Source organism: Cervus canadensis, chromosome X (genome assembly GCF_019320065.1).
Source record: "Cervus canadensis isolate Bull #8, Minnesota chromosome X, ASM1932006v1, whole genome shotgun sequence".
In the NCBI taxonomy this organism is placed as follows: domain Eukaryota; kingdom Metazoa; phylum Chordata; class Mammalia; order Artiodactyla; family Cervidae; genus Cervus; species Cervus canadensis.
Window position 1 is genome coordinate 50,806,097 of NC_057419.1, and position 17,243 is coordinate 50,823,339.

General features: G+C 39.8%; 1 protein-coding gene across 2 annotated transcripts in view; it reads left to right on the forward strand.

Moving 5' to 3' along the window:
- Positions 1-17,243, forward strand: part of ZNF81 (zinc finger protein 81) — an 89,540-nt gene that overhangs the window by 68,229 nt on the left and 4,068 nt on the right. For both annotated transcript variants that reach the window (XM_043457756.1, XM_043457755.1), the window contains exon 5: positions 4,156-4,251. In XM_043457756.1, coding sequence (XP_043313691.1) covers positions 4,156-4,251 — 96 coding nt within the window. The remainder of the gene's footprint in view (positions 1-4,155; positions 4,252-17,243) is intronic.

Consider the following 17,243-nt stretch of genomic DNA (forward strand, 5'->3'; position numbering starts at 1 on the left):
ACAGTGAAGAACAATCATAGATTATCAGGGGCCCCCTAACAAATTTATTTGTCACAGTTGTCATGACTGGTGTGTCTCTGGACCATCCTGGTGTGAGTGAGCACATGTTTCATGATAAATCTACTCTTAACATTCCAATCTCCCTAAGCCTTCAGATACCTTTCTCTGTAGTACACCAAAGCAGTCCTGGAATTCCAGCTGCATTTATGTGGGCTGCAATTTGGTTCGTGTTCCAGCCAACCATCCAAATATACTCTTTGTACCCTTCCTAACCCCTCAAGTGGCAACATGAAATTCAGAATCTGCTTAGTGTGCACATATTAAAAATTTCAGTCTGATCCAACTTTGTTCCTTCCATTATCCCACACATATCACCCAGATTTCTGTCCTTATAAATTGGACAAATCATGCAATCATTTTGGAGTATCTCATATCTCCTCCTGGGTCACACTTTGTACCTTACCCTTTGGGCCTTTGTTGTTGTCACTAAGTCATATCCAACTCTTTTCAACCCCATGAACTGCAGCATGCCAGGGATCCCTGTCCTTCACTGTCTCCTGGAGTCTGCTCAAACTCATGTCCATTGAGTTGGTGATGCCATCCAACAATCTCCTCCTCCATCGCCTCCTTCTCCTCCTGCCCTCAATCTTTCCCAGCATCAGAGTCTATTCCAATGAGTCAGCTCTTTGCATCAGGTGGCCTAAGTACAGGAGCTTGAGCTTCAGCATCAGTCCTTCCAATGAATATTCAGGATTGATTTTTTTCTTTTTTTAGGATTGACTGGTTTGATCTCCTTGAGTTGGGGCTTGGTGAACTTAAGTTTAGTTATAGGTCTAGAAGCAAAGACAGGTGGTGTCGTAGGTCCTGAGGGGAATCAACAGTGCCTTACAAGGCAAGTCCCTCAGGGGAGGCCATTGCAGGCTCCTCAGGCAGACAGGGGTTTAACTTCTCAGTTGAAGGTGGAAGGGCTGCTTCTACTGGCAAAGACTCATCAAAATTTAGAGGTTCAGTGTCCTCATATGTTCCCATTCCACTTTTCAGGATCCTGTTCCTTCCTCATCAATGCCTTCCTTTAACAGCAGACACCCTGTGAGGTTGGGGATTCAATTTATGTTGTAATTTAGCCACTCACAGGTTGAGACTCTGGGTTTGGTTTTCAGTAAGCTCAGCTCTGCAGCTCCAGAAGCTAACAGTTATTTTCAGGACAGGCAGAAATTTTTAGGTCATTCATGTTATGCTTGATCTGGAAAATCAGACCCCTGAGCTCATCCTTTTCTTTCCCCACTTTGTCCAGTGCAATTAGGAGCAACCAGACAATCTTACTATACTTGTAAGTTTGACAAAATTTCCAAGTGTCAAATACAAGGTCATCCAGAACCTCACCTCTTATGAGCATTCAATTAGGAGTATCCAATGTTGATAGTTTGCATATCTCTTTTTTTTTAATTTTTTAATTAATTTTATTTTTTTTCCATTTATTTTCATTAGTTGGAGGCTAATTACTTTACAGTATTGTAGTGGTTTTTGCCATACACTGACATGAATCAGCCATGGATTTACATGTATTCCCCATCCCAATCCCCCCTCCCACTTCCCTCTCCACCGGATCCCTCTGGATAGTTTGCATATCTCTTTTGTCCTGTCACACCTCTCTCCTTACTACTGGAAATAGTCATTAGTGCTTTTGAATTTAATCAGAATAAAGAATCAATTCCAGAAATCCCATAACCAATTCAGAAAACTCATACTTGAGATTCTGTTCCTCAAGAGCAGGGTCCCCAACCCCCAGGCCATGGATTGGTACTGGTCCGTGGCCTGCTGTTAAAAACTGGGCCACAGAGCAAGAGGTGAGAGGCAGCGAACAAGCGAAGCTTTATCTGTCTTTATAGCTGCTCCTCATTGCTGGCATTACCACCTGAGCACCACCTCCTGTCAGATTCTCATAAGAGCGCAAATCCTAGTGCGCTTGAATCATCACAAAACTATCCCCCCACCCCCATCCGTGGAAAAAATGTCTTCCACGAAACCAGTCCCTGGTGCCAAAAGGGTTGGGGACCACTACTCTAGAGTCACCCTTAGTATCAAACTCTGTATTATGGTTCTCCAGAGAAATGGAACCAATAGGATATAGGTATATACATATAGAGAGAATACACACACTTGTGCATGCATGTGTGTACATAAAGACAAAGTAGGGGAGAGAGATTTATTTTAAGGAACCAGTCCACCCAGTTGTGGGGACTGGCAAGTCTGAAGGGCAGACATGGTTGAGTGACTTTCACTTCACTGCTGAAACAAGCACTAAGACATACTCTTCTTTATTTCCATTGTGATATAGCAGGCCACAGTTTTCCCTTGGTAGTCAGGATCAACCACCCCAGCCAGCACGGTAACTCACTTCTTTGCCTGTTGATTCAGAGACATGAAAAGACCAAGATGTCCAGGTGGCAGACTTATCTTCCAGTTTAATAGAATCAGTGTTGTGTCTCTTGGTAGAAGTATTCCTCCCTTTGGAACTAAGGCATGTGGAACAGCAGAGCATAAGATCGCCAGTACAGGAAACAATTTTTGCTAATGGGCCACTAGGAGTGATAGTAAGTGGTGCCACTCCTGGCCCAGGGCTGAGGGGATGGGGCTACCATCTTGGTGGGCTTGGAGGACAGAGCATTGAACCAGTGAGGATTATTGTCAAGCTGCGGCTCAACTGGTAAAGAATCTGCCTGCAATGCAGGAGACCTGGGTTCAATCCCTAGGTTTGGAAGATCCCTTGGAGAATGGAAAGGCTACCCACTCCAGTATTCTGGCCTGGAGAATTCCATGGACTGTATGGTCCATGGGGTTGCAATGAGTCAGACACGACTCAGTGACTTTCGCTTTCACTTAAAACCTAATGGAATTTGCCCTGCTCGGTTTCAGACTTGCTTGAGACCTGCCATACCTTTCTAAATTCTAATTTCTCCCTTTTGGAATGGGAGTATCTGTCCTATGCCTGTGGCACCATTGTGTTTGGAATATTTTAGAAACAGATAACGTATCTGCTTTCATAGATATGCATGGAGAGGAATTTTGTCCCGGAATGACTCATACACAAGCCTTACCCATAAGATTCAGATGATTTAGATGATGAGATCTGAGACTCTGGGTTGATGTTTAGATGAGATTTTAGACCTAAGAGTTGATGCTGGGATAATTAAGACTTTGGGGGATATTGGTATGGGGTTAATGTATTTATATATGTGAAAGATGTGAATTTGGGGGAATCAAGGGGCATGTTCTTATTTGGTTGAATAGTGCCCCCTCAAAAAAAGATGTCAAAATCTTAACCCCCAGTACCTGAAAATGTGCCTTTATTTGAAAGTAGTATCTTTACAGAGGGGATCAAATTAAAATTAGGTCATTGGGGTGGGCCCTAACCTGAGTGGTATCGTTACTTTTGTTTTTAAAAAAAGGGAGATTTGGGCACAGAAATAGGCACACATAGAGGAAAGACAGTAAGAAGACACACAGGGAGAAGATAGCTGTGGGACTGGATTAAAATACATTTACAAGCCAAGGAACACCAGAGATTTTGGCAGACAGAAGAAGCTAGAAGGTGCAAGGAAGGATTCTCCCCTATATCTGCTGGAGTGAGCATGACACTGCTAACCCCTTGATTTCAGAATTCTAGCCTCCAGAAATGTCAGATAATACATTTCTGTTGTTTAAAGTCACCGGGGTTTTGGTACTTTCTTTCTTTTTTTTTTTAAGTTCTATCAGTTTATTGCTACCAACCCACCTCCCTCCACCCTCATGCCCTCATGCTCAGTCATGTAACCCCATGGACTGCAGCCCGCCAGGCTCCTCTGTCCATGGACTTTTCCAGGCAAGAATACTGGAGTGGGTTGCCATTTCTTTCTCCAGGGAGTTTTTGGTACTTTCTTACAGAAGCCCCAGGGAACTAACACAGAACCTCAGTGAGGTTGTTTCCATTCTCAGCTGCTAAGTGCTCTGGGACATCTGAAGTGTGTGATGGTGTCATCCTTGATTTGCCTGAGATTCTTTGGTCCCTTTGCCCATTCATGCTTATTACTCTTTTTCCAATGAAATGTTACTTTTCCAAGGAACACATGGAAAGCAATTAGCTGGACCCCATTTTCTATCATTTCCTGTTAACAGGGTATGAAGTTCCCAAACCAGAGGTCATATTCAAGTTGGAGCAAGGAGAGGAGCCTTGGGCACTGAAGGAAAAAACCCTACATCACAGCTGCTCAGGTGAGTGTGATCCTGGCAGAAGGGAGACATGGAAATACTTGAGACCAATACCTTTAAAATGCTGTGATTGCTGCCCTTCTTGAAGGTTCAAAACTTTAGAAACTCCTTGACCTCTGAGGTACCGAACTGCTCTTCCCTGTATTTCCCTTACTGCTATCAACTGTCTTCTTGGCTTAGCTTCCCTCCAGGAGAATTGCTACAGTACCTATACTCTGGATCATATGCCAGATTTCCTCACTATGGATCTGGCTTTCTTGGATGTTTTCTCCTTCCATCATATTTTTATGCTTTAGTACTGAAACCCCACTCCCAAGGTCTTAGATCCTTATTGTATACATTCAGGTTTTAATGGATCTGCCTTCTTTGAAGATCAGTTGGTTGCCTCACTCCTGTTCTACCTGGTTCCCTTTCAGCTTCTTTTCTCTCTTGTTTTCATCTTCTTACTCCAAGATATCAACAAACTGTCATCTACAACCAGCCCCACCTCCTTTTCTCTTCGTAGATATTGCTTTCAGATTCCTTACTTCTCTTCACCTCCCCTAATCTCCATGCCTGTCTTCCATCTTCTCACTTTATGGTCCCTGTCACCTAGCATTTTCTTTTAAAATCAACTTTATTAAGGTATAATTTACATACCATAATAGGTATCCATTTTAAGTGTAGAGTTTGGTGAGTTTTGACAAAGGTACACACTGGTATAAGCACCACCCCAGTTGTGATACTCCATCACACAAAAATGCACCTTCATGCCCCTTGTAGTTAATACTCAACACCACTTCGGCCCCAGGCAACCACTGAGTTACTTTTTGTCACTATAGACTAGATTTGCCTTTACTAGGGTTGCATATAAATGGAATCATTCCATATGTACCTTTTTGGGTCTGGCTTTATTTGTTCAGCATAATGATTTTGCAATTCATTCATGTTGTTGAGTATATCACTAGTTTGTTTCTTTTAAATAGTGGATACTATTCCATGGTATGACTATTAAATAGTTCCTTTTAAATAGTGAATACTGTTCCATTATAATTTTTTTATCTCTATGCCTGTTAATGACAAGTGGTCATTATTTGGTTATTAGGACTAAAGTTGCAGTAAACATTCTGATTTGTCTTTGTGTGAACATATGTTTACATTTTTCTTGGGTAAATGCCTAGGGTTAGCGTTGCTCTTATATTATAATCAGTGTTTGCTTACCTTTCTTATAATTTCATAGAATTGCCGAACTGTCTTCCAAAATGGCTTTACATTCCCAACAGCAATACATGAGAAATTCTATTGCCCCAAATCCTTGCCTATACTTGTTATCATCAGTCTCTTTAAACTTTGCTATTAGAATGGATATGTAATGGTATCTTATGAATGTAAGCAGCATTTCTCTGATGAGTAATAATGTTAAGTATCTTCATGTGCTTATTATCATTTGTACATTTTTTGTGAAGTGTCTATTGAAATATCTTTCCCATTTGGTGGGGGGGGTGGTTGTGTGTCCTCTTCTTATTGAGGTATTAGAGTTTTTTATATTTGCTCGATACAAGTTCTAAGCCAGATATATGTACTGCCAATATTTTGTTGCAATCTGTACCTTACAGTTTTATTCTTACTGGTGCCTATCAAAGGAAAAAAATTTTAATTTTTATAGAGTCTAGTTTATCATCTTTAAAAAAGGTTTTAGTATTTTTTATCATCTATTTAATAAATCTTTGCCTACTGCAAGGTCCTTGCTCCTTGGAAGAAAAGCTATGACAAACCTAGACAGCATATTAAAAAGCAGAGACATTATTTTGCCAACAAAGGTCCATATACTCAAAGCTATGGTTTTTCCAGTAGTTATGTATGGATTTGAGAGTTGGACCATAAAGAAGGCTGAGTGCCATGATGCTTTTGAACTGTGATATTGAAGAAGACTCTTGAGAGTCCCTTGGACTGCAAGGAGATCAAACCAGTCAATCCTAAAAGAAATCAATCCTATATATTCATTGGAAGGACTGATGCTGAAGCTGAAGCTCCAGTACTTTGGCCACCTGATGTGAAGAGCTGACTCATTAGGAAAGACCCTGATATTGGGAAAGATTGAAGGCAGGAGGAGAAGGGGATGACAGAGGACAAGATGGTTGGATGGCATCACTCACTCAATGGACATGAATTTGAGCAAGCTCCAGGAGATGGTGAAGGACAGGGAAGCCTGGCGTGCTGCAGTCCCTGGGGTCGCAAAGTCTAACACGACTGAGCGACTGAACAACATTGCAAGGTCACAAAGATATTCTCATATTTTCTTCTATGCAGTTTATCATTTTAGCTTTTTAAGTTTAGGTCTATGATCCATTTTTGTGTTTAATGTAAGGGTTGATGTTCATTTTTTTCAATACGACATTCAGTTGTTCCAGAACCATTTGTTGAGGAGACTTTTTTCCCACTGAATTTCCTAGGCACAGTTATTAAAAATCAATTGATTTCACATATGTGAACCTATTTCTGGACTTTCTGTTCTGTTTAATTGAGCTGTTCAACTCAGCTCAACTTGTGCTTGTACTCAGCCATGTCTCACTCTTTGTGACCCCATGGGCTACAGGACTGTAGCCTGCCAGGCTCCTCTGCCCATGGCGTTTTCCAAGCAAGAATACTGGAGTGGGTTGCCATTTCCTCCTCTAGGAGATCTTTTTGACCCAGGGGTTGAACTCAAGTTTCTTGTGTCTCCTGCACCGAGAGGCAGATTCTTTACCACTGAGCCATTTCTATTTTAAAATGAAGGTTTTATTATTATTCAGGTATGGTGAGGCCAACATATCTGGAGACAACTGCCATTGAAAATAGTTTGTAACAGCTTCCAAGAGGAAAAGGCATACCACACCATGCAGAGTCACACCAGGGAGCACTAAAGTCAATCAGGAGGTAGAAGTTGTAGGGGAAAAGCATGGGCAACAGCCTTTATTATGATTTTCATAGGAAAGGATGGGTGAGGTAGAATAAGCAGGCTGGAAAGGTTTAGAGTTAGCTAGTTTGAGTAATTTCAGTGGACTCTGGGGTGTAGTGTAGAGACTATCCTTAGTTGCCTGGTACCCAGCCTGAGGTGATTAGGGCAGGGGTCTAGTGGCTCAACCTGTGAGATCTTGAAAAAGGAGATAGTTGGTGGATATGGGCTCTGGATTTGTTGGTTTGCATATAGTAGGTATACTTACAGGGAAGTCACTTGCTGTCTCTAGGAAATAACTAGGTCTGGGAGAGGCAGTCTCTCCAGGATCAGCTAGGCGTCAGATGCTAGAGCATCAAGAATACAGAAAATAAGAAAATATAGTTAACACACTGTCCTTTTGGCAGACCCCTATTTTAATTGTTGTTGTTCATTCACTCAGTCATATCCAACTCTTTGCTACCCCACAGACTGCAGCACGTCAAGCTTCCTTGTCCTCCACCATACTTTATTACTATAGCTTTTATAATGAGTCTTGCAGTCAGGTAGAGTAAGTTCTCCAGGTTGACTTTTTTAAAAAATTACTTTGACTCTTCTAGGTCATTTGCATTTGCATATAAATTTTATAATCAGTTTTTAATTTTTTGGAAAAAAACTTGCTGGGATTTGGTTTGGCATGAATTCTAAGATCAGTTTTAAGAGAATTGACATCTTAACAATATTGAGCCTTCTAATCTGTGAATATAGCAACTTTCTACATATATTTAGATCTTTGATTTCTTTCAGCAATGTTTTATAATTTTCATATAAAAGTTTTATGTATCCTTCATTAAATTTACCCCTAGGCATTTAATGTTTTTGATACTATTATAAATAGCATTTTAAAATGTTTTCAGATTATTTATTGCTAGTATAAATTGCTAGAGATTTATTTTTGTACATTGACTTTATATCCTGAGGCATTAATTTATTTATTTACTTTTGGCTGTGTGGGGTCTTCGTTGCTACTCGCAGGCTTCTTGTAGCTGTCGCTTCTTTTGTTGTGGCGCACAGGCTCTAGAGTGTTCGGGCTTCAGTAGTTTCAGTGTGTGGGCTCAGTAGTTGCAAGTCGTGTGCTCTAGGGTGCAGGCTCAGTAGTTGTGGCACACAGGCTTCATTGCCCCATGGCTTGTGGGATCTTAGTTCCTTATGGGAGTGAACCTGTGTCTCCTGCACTAGCAGTCATTTCTAAATCCACCTATTAATTCTCTTATAGATTCCTTGGGGTTTTTCATGTAAGTAAGCATCACTTTAAGGGCACTTTTACTTCTTCCTTTCTAATCTCATGCTTTTATTTCTTTTCCTTTCCTTATTTCACAGTCAAAGACCTTTATTTAGCTCAATGTTGAATAGAAGTGGTGAGCGTGGACATGCTTGCCTTGTTCTGATATTTGAGGCAAAAAAAATGTACCATTAAGTATGATGTTAGCTGTAACTTTTTGAAGCTGCCCTTTATCAGGCTATGTAAGTTCCTTTCTAATCCTAGAATTTTTAAGAGGTTTTTTCCTTATTATCGTTATTTGTTGGATTTTATCAAGTGCTTTTTCTTCATCTTATTAGAGCGATCATATGAGTTATTTGCTTTTATTTTGTTAATATGTGTATTTATTTTTTATTTCAATAAATAAACAATTGAAATTTTTTATTTCAATAAATAATTTTAAATTGACCTTACATTTTTGAGATAAATACTAGTTGATTATGATTTATTATCCTTATTATTATATTGTTGGATTCTATTTACTGATATTTAAAAAAATATTTGCACTTTTCATGGGTGATATTGGTTTGTAGTTTTCTCTTTTTTTGCAGTATCTTTGTCGGGTTTGGGTATTAGGGTTATGATGGCCATAAAGAAATGAGTTGTGAAGTGTTCCCTTCTCTATTATCTGAAATAGTTTGTGGAAGATTTTTACTTCTTTTTTACTGTTTCATGAAATTCACCAGTGAAACGATCAGCCCTCAAATTTTCTTGATGGGAAAGTTTTAGTAACAAATTTACCAGTGAACTCATCTGGGTCTCAAGTTTTCTTTATGGGACTATCATTTCAAATTCAGTTTCTTTACTAGATCTAGGGATATTCGTATTTCTTCTTGCTTTGATAATTTTTCTTTCAGGAAGTTTGTGCATTTTATCTAAGTGGTCAATATTTAACATTTAATTGTCTCATAATATTCCTGTATTATCATTTTACTTATTTAAATATTTATTTATTTAACAGAAGGAAAAACGGAATACATATTCATAATTGGAGACTTTGACATTCCTATCTCAGTAACTGATTTTTGTCTGTTTACAGACAAAAGAATCTGTAAAGATTTGAACATGATATACCAGTATGACCTAATTGACATACATAGTTCTCTACATCCCACAACTGTAGAATACACATTCTTTTCAAGTGCATGTGGCCCACTAACAAAAATAGACTGTATTTTGGGACATAAAACTAATGGTAACAAATTTCAAAGGGTTGGAATCATGCATTATATGTTCTGTAATTACTATTGAAATAAATCAAATCTCTGAACAGAGAGATAATTAGAACATACCTGAATGTTTTGAAAGTAAGCAACATATATACAAATAGCCCATAAGTCAAAGAAAAATCCATAATAGAATTAGGAAATATTTTGAGCAGAATGATAGTGAAAGTATGACACATCAGAACGTGTGGGATGAAGTACCACCCAGATAGAAATTTATTGCTTTAGATCAAGAGAAAATCCTGAGCTCATCTCTTCCCATTTGTTGTTCAGTCACTAAGTCGTGTTCGACTCTTTGCAACCCCATGGACTTCAGCACACCAGACTTTACTGTCCCCTTCTCCTCCTGTCTTCAATCTTTCCCAGCATCAGGTGGTCTTTTCCAGTGAGTCAGCTCTTCACATCAGGTGGCCATAGTATTGGCGCTTCAGCTTTAGCATCAGTCCTTCCAATGAATATTCAGGATTGATTTCCTTTAGGATTTCCTTTAGGATTGGTTTGCTCTCCTTGCAGTCCAAGGAATTCTCAAGCACCTTCTCCAGCACCATCAATTCTTCAGCACTCAGCCTTCTTTATGGGCCAGTTCTCACATCCATACATGACTACTGGAAAAACCATGCTTTGACTATGCAGACCTTGTCAGCAAAGTGATGTCTCTGCTTTTTAATATGCTGTCTAGGTTTGTCATAGCTTTTCTTCCAAGGAGTGTGTGTCTTTTAATTTCATGGCTGCAGTCACCATCCTCAGTGATTTTGGAGCCCAAGAAAATAAAATCTGCCATTTTTCCATTTTCCCCCATCTGTTTGCAATGCAGGAGACCCTGGTTCGATCCCTGGGTGTGGAAAATCCCTGGAGAAGGGAATGACTACCCACTCCAGTATCCTTGCCTGGAGAATTCCATGGGCTACAGTACATGGGGTTGTAAAGAGCAGACATGACTGAGTGACTAACACTTTCTCTTCCTATGAACACACCTAAACTATAACTACATAGAGAACAACTATCTCTGAAAATGACATGAAGACTAGCAGAACAAATTTTCCACATCTAAGGATATAAAGAAAAGTCCACATTGAGATATGTAGGAGGGGCAGAGACACAGTCTATTCAGAACCCACACACCCAGTGTGACAGCCTGCAAGCAAGAGGGATATCATAACTGCAGAGGTCCCCCTTGAAGAGCAAGGGGTTCGAATCCCATGTTGGGCCTCTCAGCCCAGAATACCTGCCCTAGGAAAATGAATCCCTACAACATCTGGCTTTGAAAACCAGTGGCACTTACATCTGGGAGAGCTGGATGATTGTCAGAAACTAAGATTTTACTCTTGATGAGCTCACATACAGACTTTCTCTCTCTGAGTCCCAAAGGCAGCAGCTTGGAAGTGCCTGGGCTATATGAGAATGAGATTCATTGACTAGTTTTAGAGCATGTGCCAGAGGGGCAAGGATCTGGTGAAACTTTCTCTAGGGACAGAAGTGCTAGTGGGCACCATTTTTTCACTCTCCTTCTACCTAGCTGGCCTGGTGCTGGCAGGTACCATTTCTGTCACTCTCCACTCTCCACCAGCCTCACTAATACCATGCATCCAGTTTTCCTCTGAAGACACATCACACTGCACCCAGTGAGCTGCCTTGTCTGGCCCTAGTGCCCCCTGAAAAGTGGCTCCTGCTCCAGGGGGCCAATCCATCCACCAGCATTCTCACACCAATTATGGCCCAACCACCATAGGTGGGTACATGCAGGCCACACAGGGGATACCCCTGGAGCACCTGTTTCTGGTGACCAGGGGTAATTGCACCACTGAATATTAAGAAAATATCATGACCAACTTTATGCTAACAAATTTGATAACTGAGATGAAATGGACACAGTCCTAGAAAAACAAAAATTACAAGAAATGTCAAAAACAGAGAAGTTTTAGCGATCTTTTTATCCATTAAAGAACTTTAACCTCTAATTTAAAACCTCTCCTCATTGGTGAATCCTTCCTGTCATTTAAAGAATCCAAGTATTGTACAAGTTATTTTTTATTAAGAGTACTTTAAAAAAAATTTTGGGCTGTGCTGGGTCTTCATTGTGGCATGTGGGCTTTCTCTAGTTGTGGTGTGTTGGCTCTCTGTAAGTTGCCCCGTGGTTTGTGGAATTGGAATCTTGAATGTGGAATTGGAATCTTAGTTCCCTATTCAGGGATCAAACCCATGCCCCCTGAATTTAAAGGTGGATTCTTAACTACTGGACCACCAGGGAAGTTCTTTTGGATAACAACAAAAACAAAAAAATAACATTTTATACCTCATTTCATAGTAAGTTGAACTATATTAGAGTAAAAAAAATATATTCTTCTCCAAAAGATATCATTAAGAAAGTGAATAGGCAAGCCACAAACTGGGAGAAGATATTTACAGTACCTAGATTTGAGAAATGACTTGCATTCAGAATATATAAAGAACTTGTAGAAGTCAAAAAGAAAAAGGCAGACAACCCAGTAGAAAAAGAAATGGGTAAAAGACTTGAACAGGTACTTTTAGAAAGAGGTATCTGCATGATAGTTGTGTATATGAAAAGGTTGAACATCATTATTAATCAGGGGAATGTAAGTTAAAACCACAATCAGACAACCCTACACACATAAATAAAACAGAACAATGGCTAAAATGTAAAAGACTGACAATATCAAGTGTTATCAAGATTTTGGAGCAACTGGAATTTATATGCATTGATGGTAGTAATGTAAATTCTTTCAGTCAATTTGGGAAACTGGCAGTATGTACTAATGCTAAATGTATAGCTATTCTGTATCTCAGGAATGTCACTTCTAGGCATTTATTTAAGAGAAGTGGTATGGACCTAACAGAAGCAGAAGATATTAAGAAGAGGTGGCAAGAATACACAGAAGAACTATACAAAAAAAGATCTTCATGACCCAAATAACCATGATGGTGTGATCACTCACCTAGAGCCAGACATCCTGGAATGCAAAGTCAAGTGGGCCTTAGGAAGCATCACTACAAACAAAGCTACTGGAGGCAATGGAATTCCAGTTCAACTATTTCAGATCCTAAAAGATGATGCTGTGAAAGTGCTGCACTCAATATGTCAACAAATTTGGAAAACTCAGCAGTGGCCACAGGACTGGAAAAGGTCAACTTCATTCCAATCCCAAAGAAAGGCAATGCCAAAGAATGTTAAAACTACTGCACAATTGCACTCATCTCACACACTAGCAAAGTAATGCTCAAAATCCTTCGAGCTAGACTTCAACAGTATGTGAACCATGAACTTCCAGATGTTCAAGGTGGATTTAGAAAAGGCAGAGGAACTAGAGATCAAATTGCCAACATCCACTGGATCATCAAAAAAGCAAGAGAGTTCCAGAAAAAACATCTGCTTTGTTGACTATCCCAAAGCCTTTGACTGTGTGAATCACAACAACTGTGGAAAATTCTTAAAGAGATCGGAATACCAGATCACCTTACTTGCCTCCTGAGAAATCTGTATGCAGGTCAAGAAGCACCAGTTAGAACTGGACATGGAACAACAGACTGGATCCAAATCAGGAAAGGAATATGTCAAGGTTGTATATTGTCACCCTGCTTATTTAACTTATATGTAGAATACATCATGTGAAATGCCAGGCTGGATGAAGCACAGGCTGGAATCAAGATTGCCAGGAGAAATATCAATAACCTCAGATATGCAGATGACACCACCCTTATGGCGGAAAGTGAAGAAGAACTAAAGACCCTCTTGATGAAAGTGAAAGAGGAGAGTGAAAAAGTTTGATTAAAACTCAACATTAAAAAAACTAAGATCATGGCATCCGGTCCCATCACTTCATGGCAAATAGATGGGGAAACAATGGAAACAGTGAGAGACTATTTTGGGGGGGCTCCAGAATCACTGCAGATGGTGACTGCAGCCATAAAATTAAAAGATGTTTGCTCCTTGGAAGAAAAGCTGTGACCAACCTAGACAGCGTATTAAAAAGCAGAGACATAGTCTGTTCTGTACATCTGTATCTCTTTTTCTGTTTTGCATATAGGGTTATCACTACCATCTTTCTAAATTCCATATATATGTGTTAGTATACTGTAATGGTCTTTATCTTTCTGGCTTACTTCACTCTGTATAATGGGCTCCAGATGTACAGAACAGACTTTTGGACTCTGTGGGAGAAGGCGAGGGTTGGATGTTTTGAGAGAACAGCATTGAAACACGTATATTATCTAGGGTGAAACAGATCACCAGCCCAGGTTGGATGCGCGAGACAAGTGCTCGGGCCTGATGCACTGGGAAGACCCAGAGGGATCGGGTAGAGAGGGAGGTGGGAGGGGGCATCGGGATGGGGAATACATGTAAATCCATGGCTGATTCATGTCAATGTATGACAAAAACCACTACAATATTGTAAAGTAATTAGCCTCCAACTAATAAAAATAAATGAAAAAAAAAAGAAGTGGAGAACAAAATAAAACAAGACAAAAAAAAAAAAAGCAGAGACATTACTTTGCCAACAGAGCTCTGTCTAGTCAACCCTATGGTTTTTCCAGTAGTCATGTAAGGATGTGAGTGTTGGACTATAAAGAAAGCTGAGCACCAAAGAATTGATCTTTTTGAACTGTGGTATTGAAGAAGACTCTTGTAAGTCCCTTGGATTGCAAGGAGATCAAACCAGTCAATCCTAAAGGAAATCAGTCCTGAATATTCATTGGAAGGACTGATGCTGAAGCTGAAACTCCCAATACTTTGGCCACCTGATATGAAGAACTGACTCACTGGAAAAGACCCTGATGCTAGGAAAGATTGAAAGTGGGCAGAGAAGGGGACAGCAGAGGATGAGATGGTTTGATGGCATCACTGACTCGATGGACATGAGTTTGAGTAAGCTCCGGGAGTTGGTGATGGACAGGGAGGCCTGGCATGCTGCAGTCCATGGGACTGCAAAGAGTCGGACACGACTGAGCGACTAAACTGAACTGAACTGAGCACATACATCCACTAAAATAAATGTACAGGAATGTTCGTATCAGCATTATCATAATTGTCAAAAACATGATGCTGTTAAAGTGCTGCACTCAATATGTCAGCAAACTTGGGAAATTCAGCATTGGCCACAGGACTGGAAAAGGTGTTTTCATTCCAATCCCAAAAAAGGGCAATGCCAAAGAATGTTCAAACCACTGTACAGTTGGACTCATTTCACATGCTAGCAAGGTTATGCTCAAAATCCTTCAAGCTAGGCTTCAACAGTACATGAATAGAGAACTTCCAGATGTACAAGCTGGGTTTCAAAGAGGCAGAGGAACCAGAGATCAAATTACCAACATTCGTTGGATCATAGAGAAAGCAAGGGAATTCCAGAAAAACATCTGCTTCATTGACTGCACTAAAGCCATTGACTATGGATCACAACAAACTGTGGAAAATTCTTAAAGAGATGGGAATACCAGACCACCTTACTTGTCTCTTGAGAGATCTGTGTGTAGGTCAAGAAGCAATGGTTAGAACCAGACATGGGACAATGAACTGGTTCAAAATTAGGAAAGGAGTATAACAAGGCTGTATATTGTCACCCTGTTTATCTAACTTATATGTAGAGTACATTATGCAAAATGCCAACCTGGATGAATCACAAGTTGGAATCAAGATTGCTGGGAGAAATATCAACAATCTCAGATATGCAGATGATACCACTCTAATGGTAGATGGTGAAGAGGAACTAAAGAGCCTCTTGATGAACGTGAAAGAGGAGAGTGAAAAAGCTGACTTGAAATGCAGCATTAAAAAAAAAAAAACTAAGAGCATGACATCTGGTCCCATCACTTCATGGCAAATAGAAGGGGAAAAATTAGAAACAGTGACAGATTTTATTTTCTTGATATCCAAAATCACTGTGGATGGTGACTGCAGCCACAAAATTAAAGGACACTTGCTCCTTAGAAGAAAACCTATGACAAACCTAGGCAGAGTATTAAAACAGAGAGACATTATTTTGCTGACAAAGGTTCATATAGTCAAAGCTATGGTCCAGTAGTCATGTATGGATGTGAGAGTTGGAACATAAAGAAGGCTGAGCAATGAAGAATTAATGCTTTTGAATTATGCTGGAGAAGACTCTTGAGCATCCCCTGGACTGCAAGGAGATCAACCAGTCAATCCTAAAGGAGATCAGTCCTGAATATTCATTGGAAGAGTGTTGCTGAAGCTGGAGCTCCAATACTTTGGCCACCTGATGTGAAGAGCCAACTCATTGGAAAAGACCCTGATGCTGGAAAAGATTGAAGGCAAGAGGAGAAGTGGGCAGCAGAGGATGAGATGGTTAGACAGCATCACTGCCTCAACGGACATGAATTTGAGGAAACTCTGGAAGATAGTGGAACACAGAGGAACCTGATGTGCTATGGTCCATGGAGTTACAAAGAGTCGGGCACAACCTACCGACTGAACAGCAACAGCAAAACCATTTAATTAAGCACACAGATATTTTTAAATGACACAAAAGATAAAAGCAGGAGTGGAGGAAGAGGATATTAACCTTTCCTTTTATTTGAGAATAAACTGGACTTTTGTGAGCCATTTTATTGAGTGGCAGTGAGAATGCTAGCTTGCATGCTCAGCTCTTTCTAAACAGATGACTCTCCATTTCTGTACGGTTCACTGAATCTGTGGGCTCAGTAAAGGGCTCAGGAAGCTTTTCACTGCAGAAGCAAATGTTTATGATGAATATTGGTACTGGTGATCTAACTGTTGTCCAATACAGCAATGGGTTAGAAGTTATGTTTTATTTACAACTTAGACATTTTATATACATTTAAGTGTTTAATAAAGTGAAAAGTAAAACCACGTCTGAAATCTAGCCTAGGAATCCAGGGGTTAGTAACTTCCAAATAAATTAAAGCCAAATATATGAGAATACAATGCAACTTAAGAATAAGAGGATGAGATTTTTGGACTGGACATATATTGAGAGTACAGTATCTAACTGACTAACAGGGGAAAACTGGATTTGATGACTCCGAGCATTCTCAATATCTAAAAACTCTTGCTGATGAGATAGTGTACAGTTCTTCCATTTTTCAGTTATTATTGAGAATATAATATGTCTCATGAACTGTATTGGTAATGGAAAATCTGTGATTCACTCTTGGCAAGAATAGTGTATTAATTGTGTTAGTTCACACAGTGTTAATTCACAGTAATAAAGACAGCATTAGATATAATGACTTAAGTATAGAATTTTATTTCTTACATATAAAGTCTCTAATATCACAGGCCATTGGAAAACCTAGCTGCTTCTGCTTATTCATGAATCCATTACTCAGCTCCACCATCTCTTGAATTTTTGTGGCATCTGCATGTTTGAATCCATGTTGCTCTCAAATCCAGGTTTTAGTAAGCATGAAGGTAAAAGGTATAGAGAAAATATGCCTACTGTTTCAATGCTTTGGTTTGAAGGTGGCACCCAACGTTTTCTCTCATATTCTGTGGAGAACATTGTCACCTGGTCACAATTTTCAAAGGAGGCTGAGAAATGTCATATGACTGGGCAGCCAT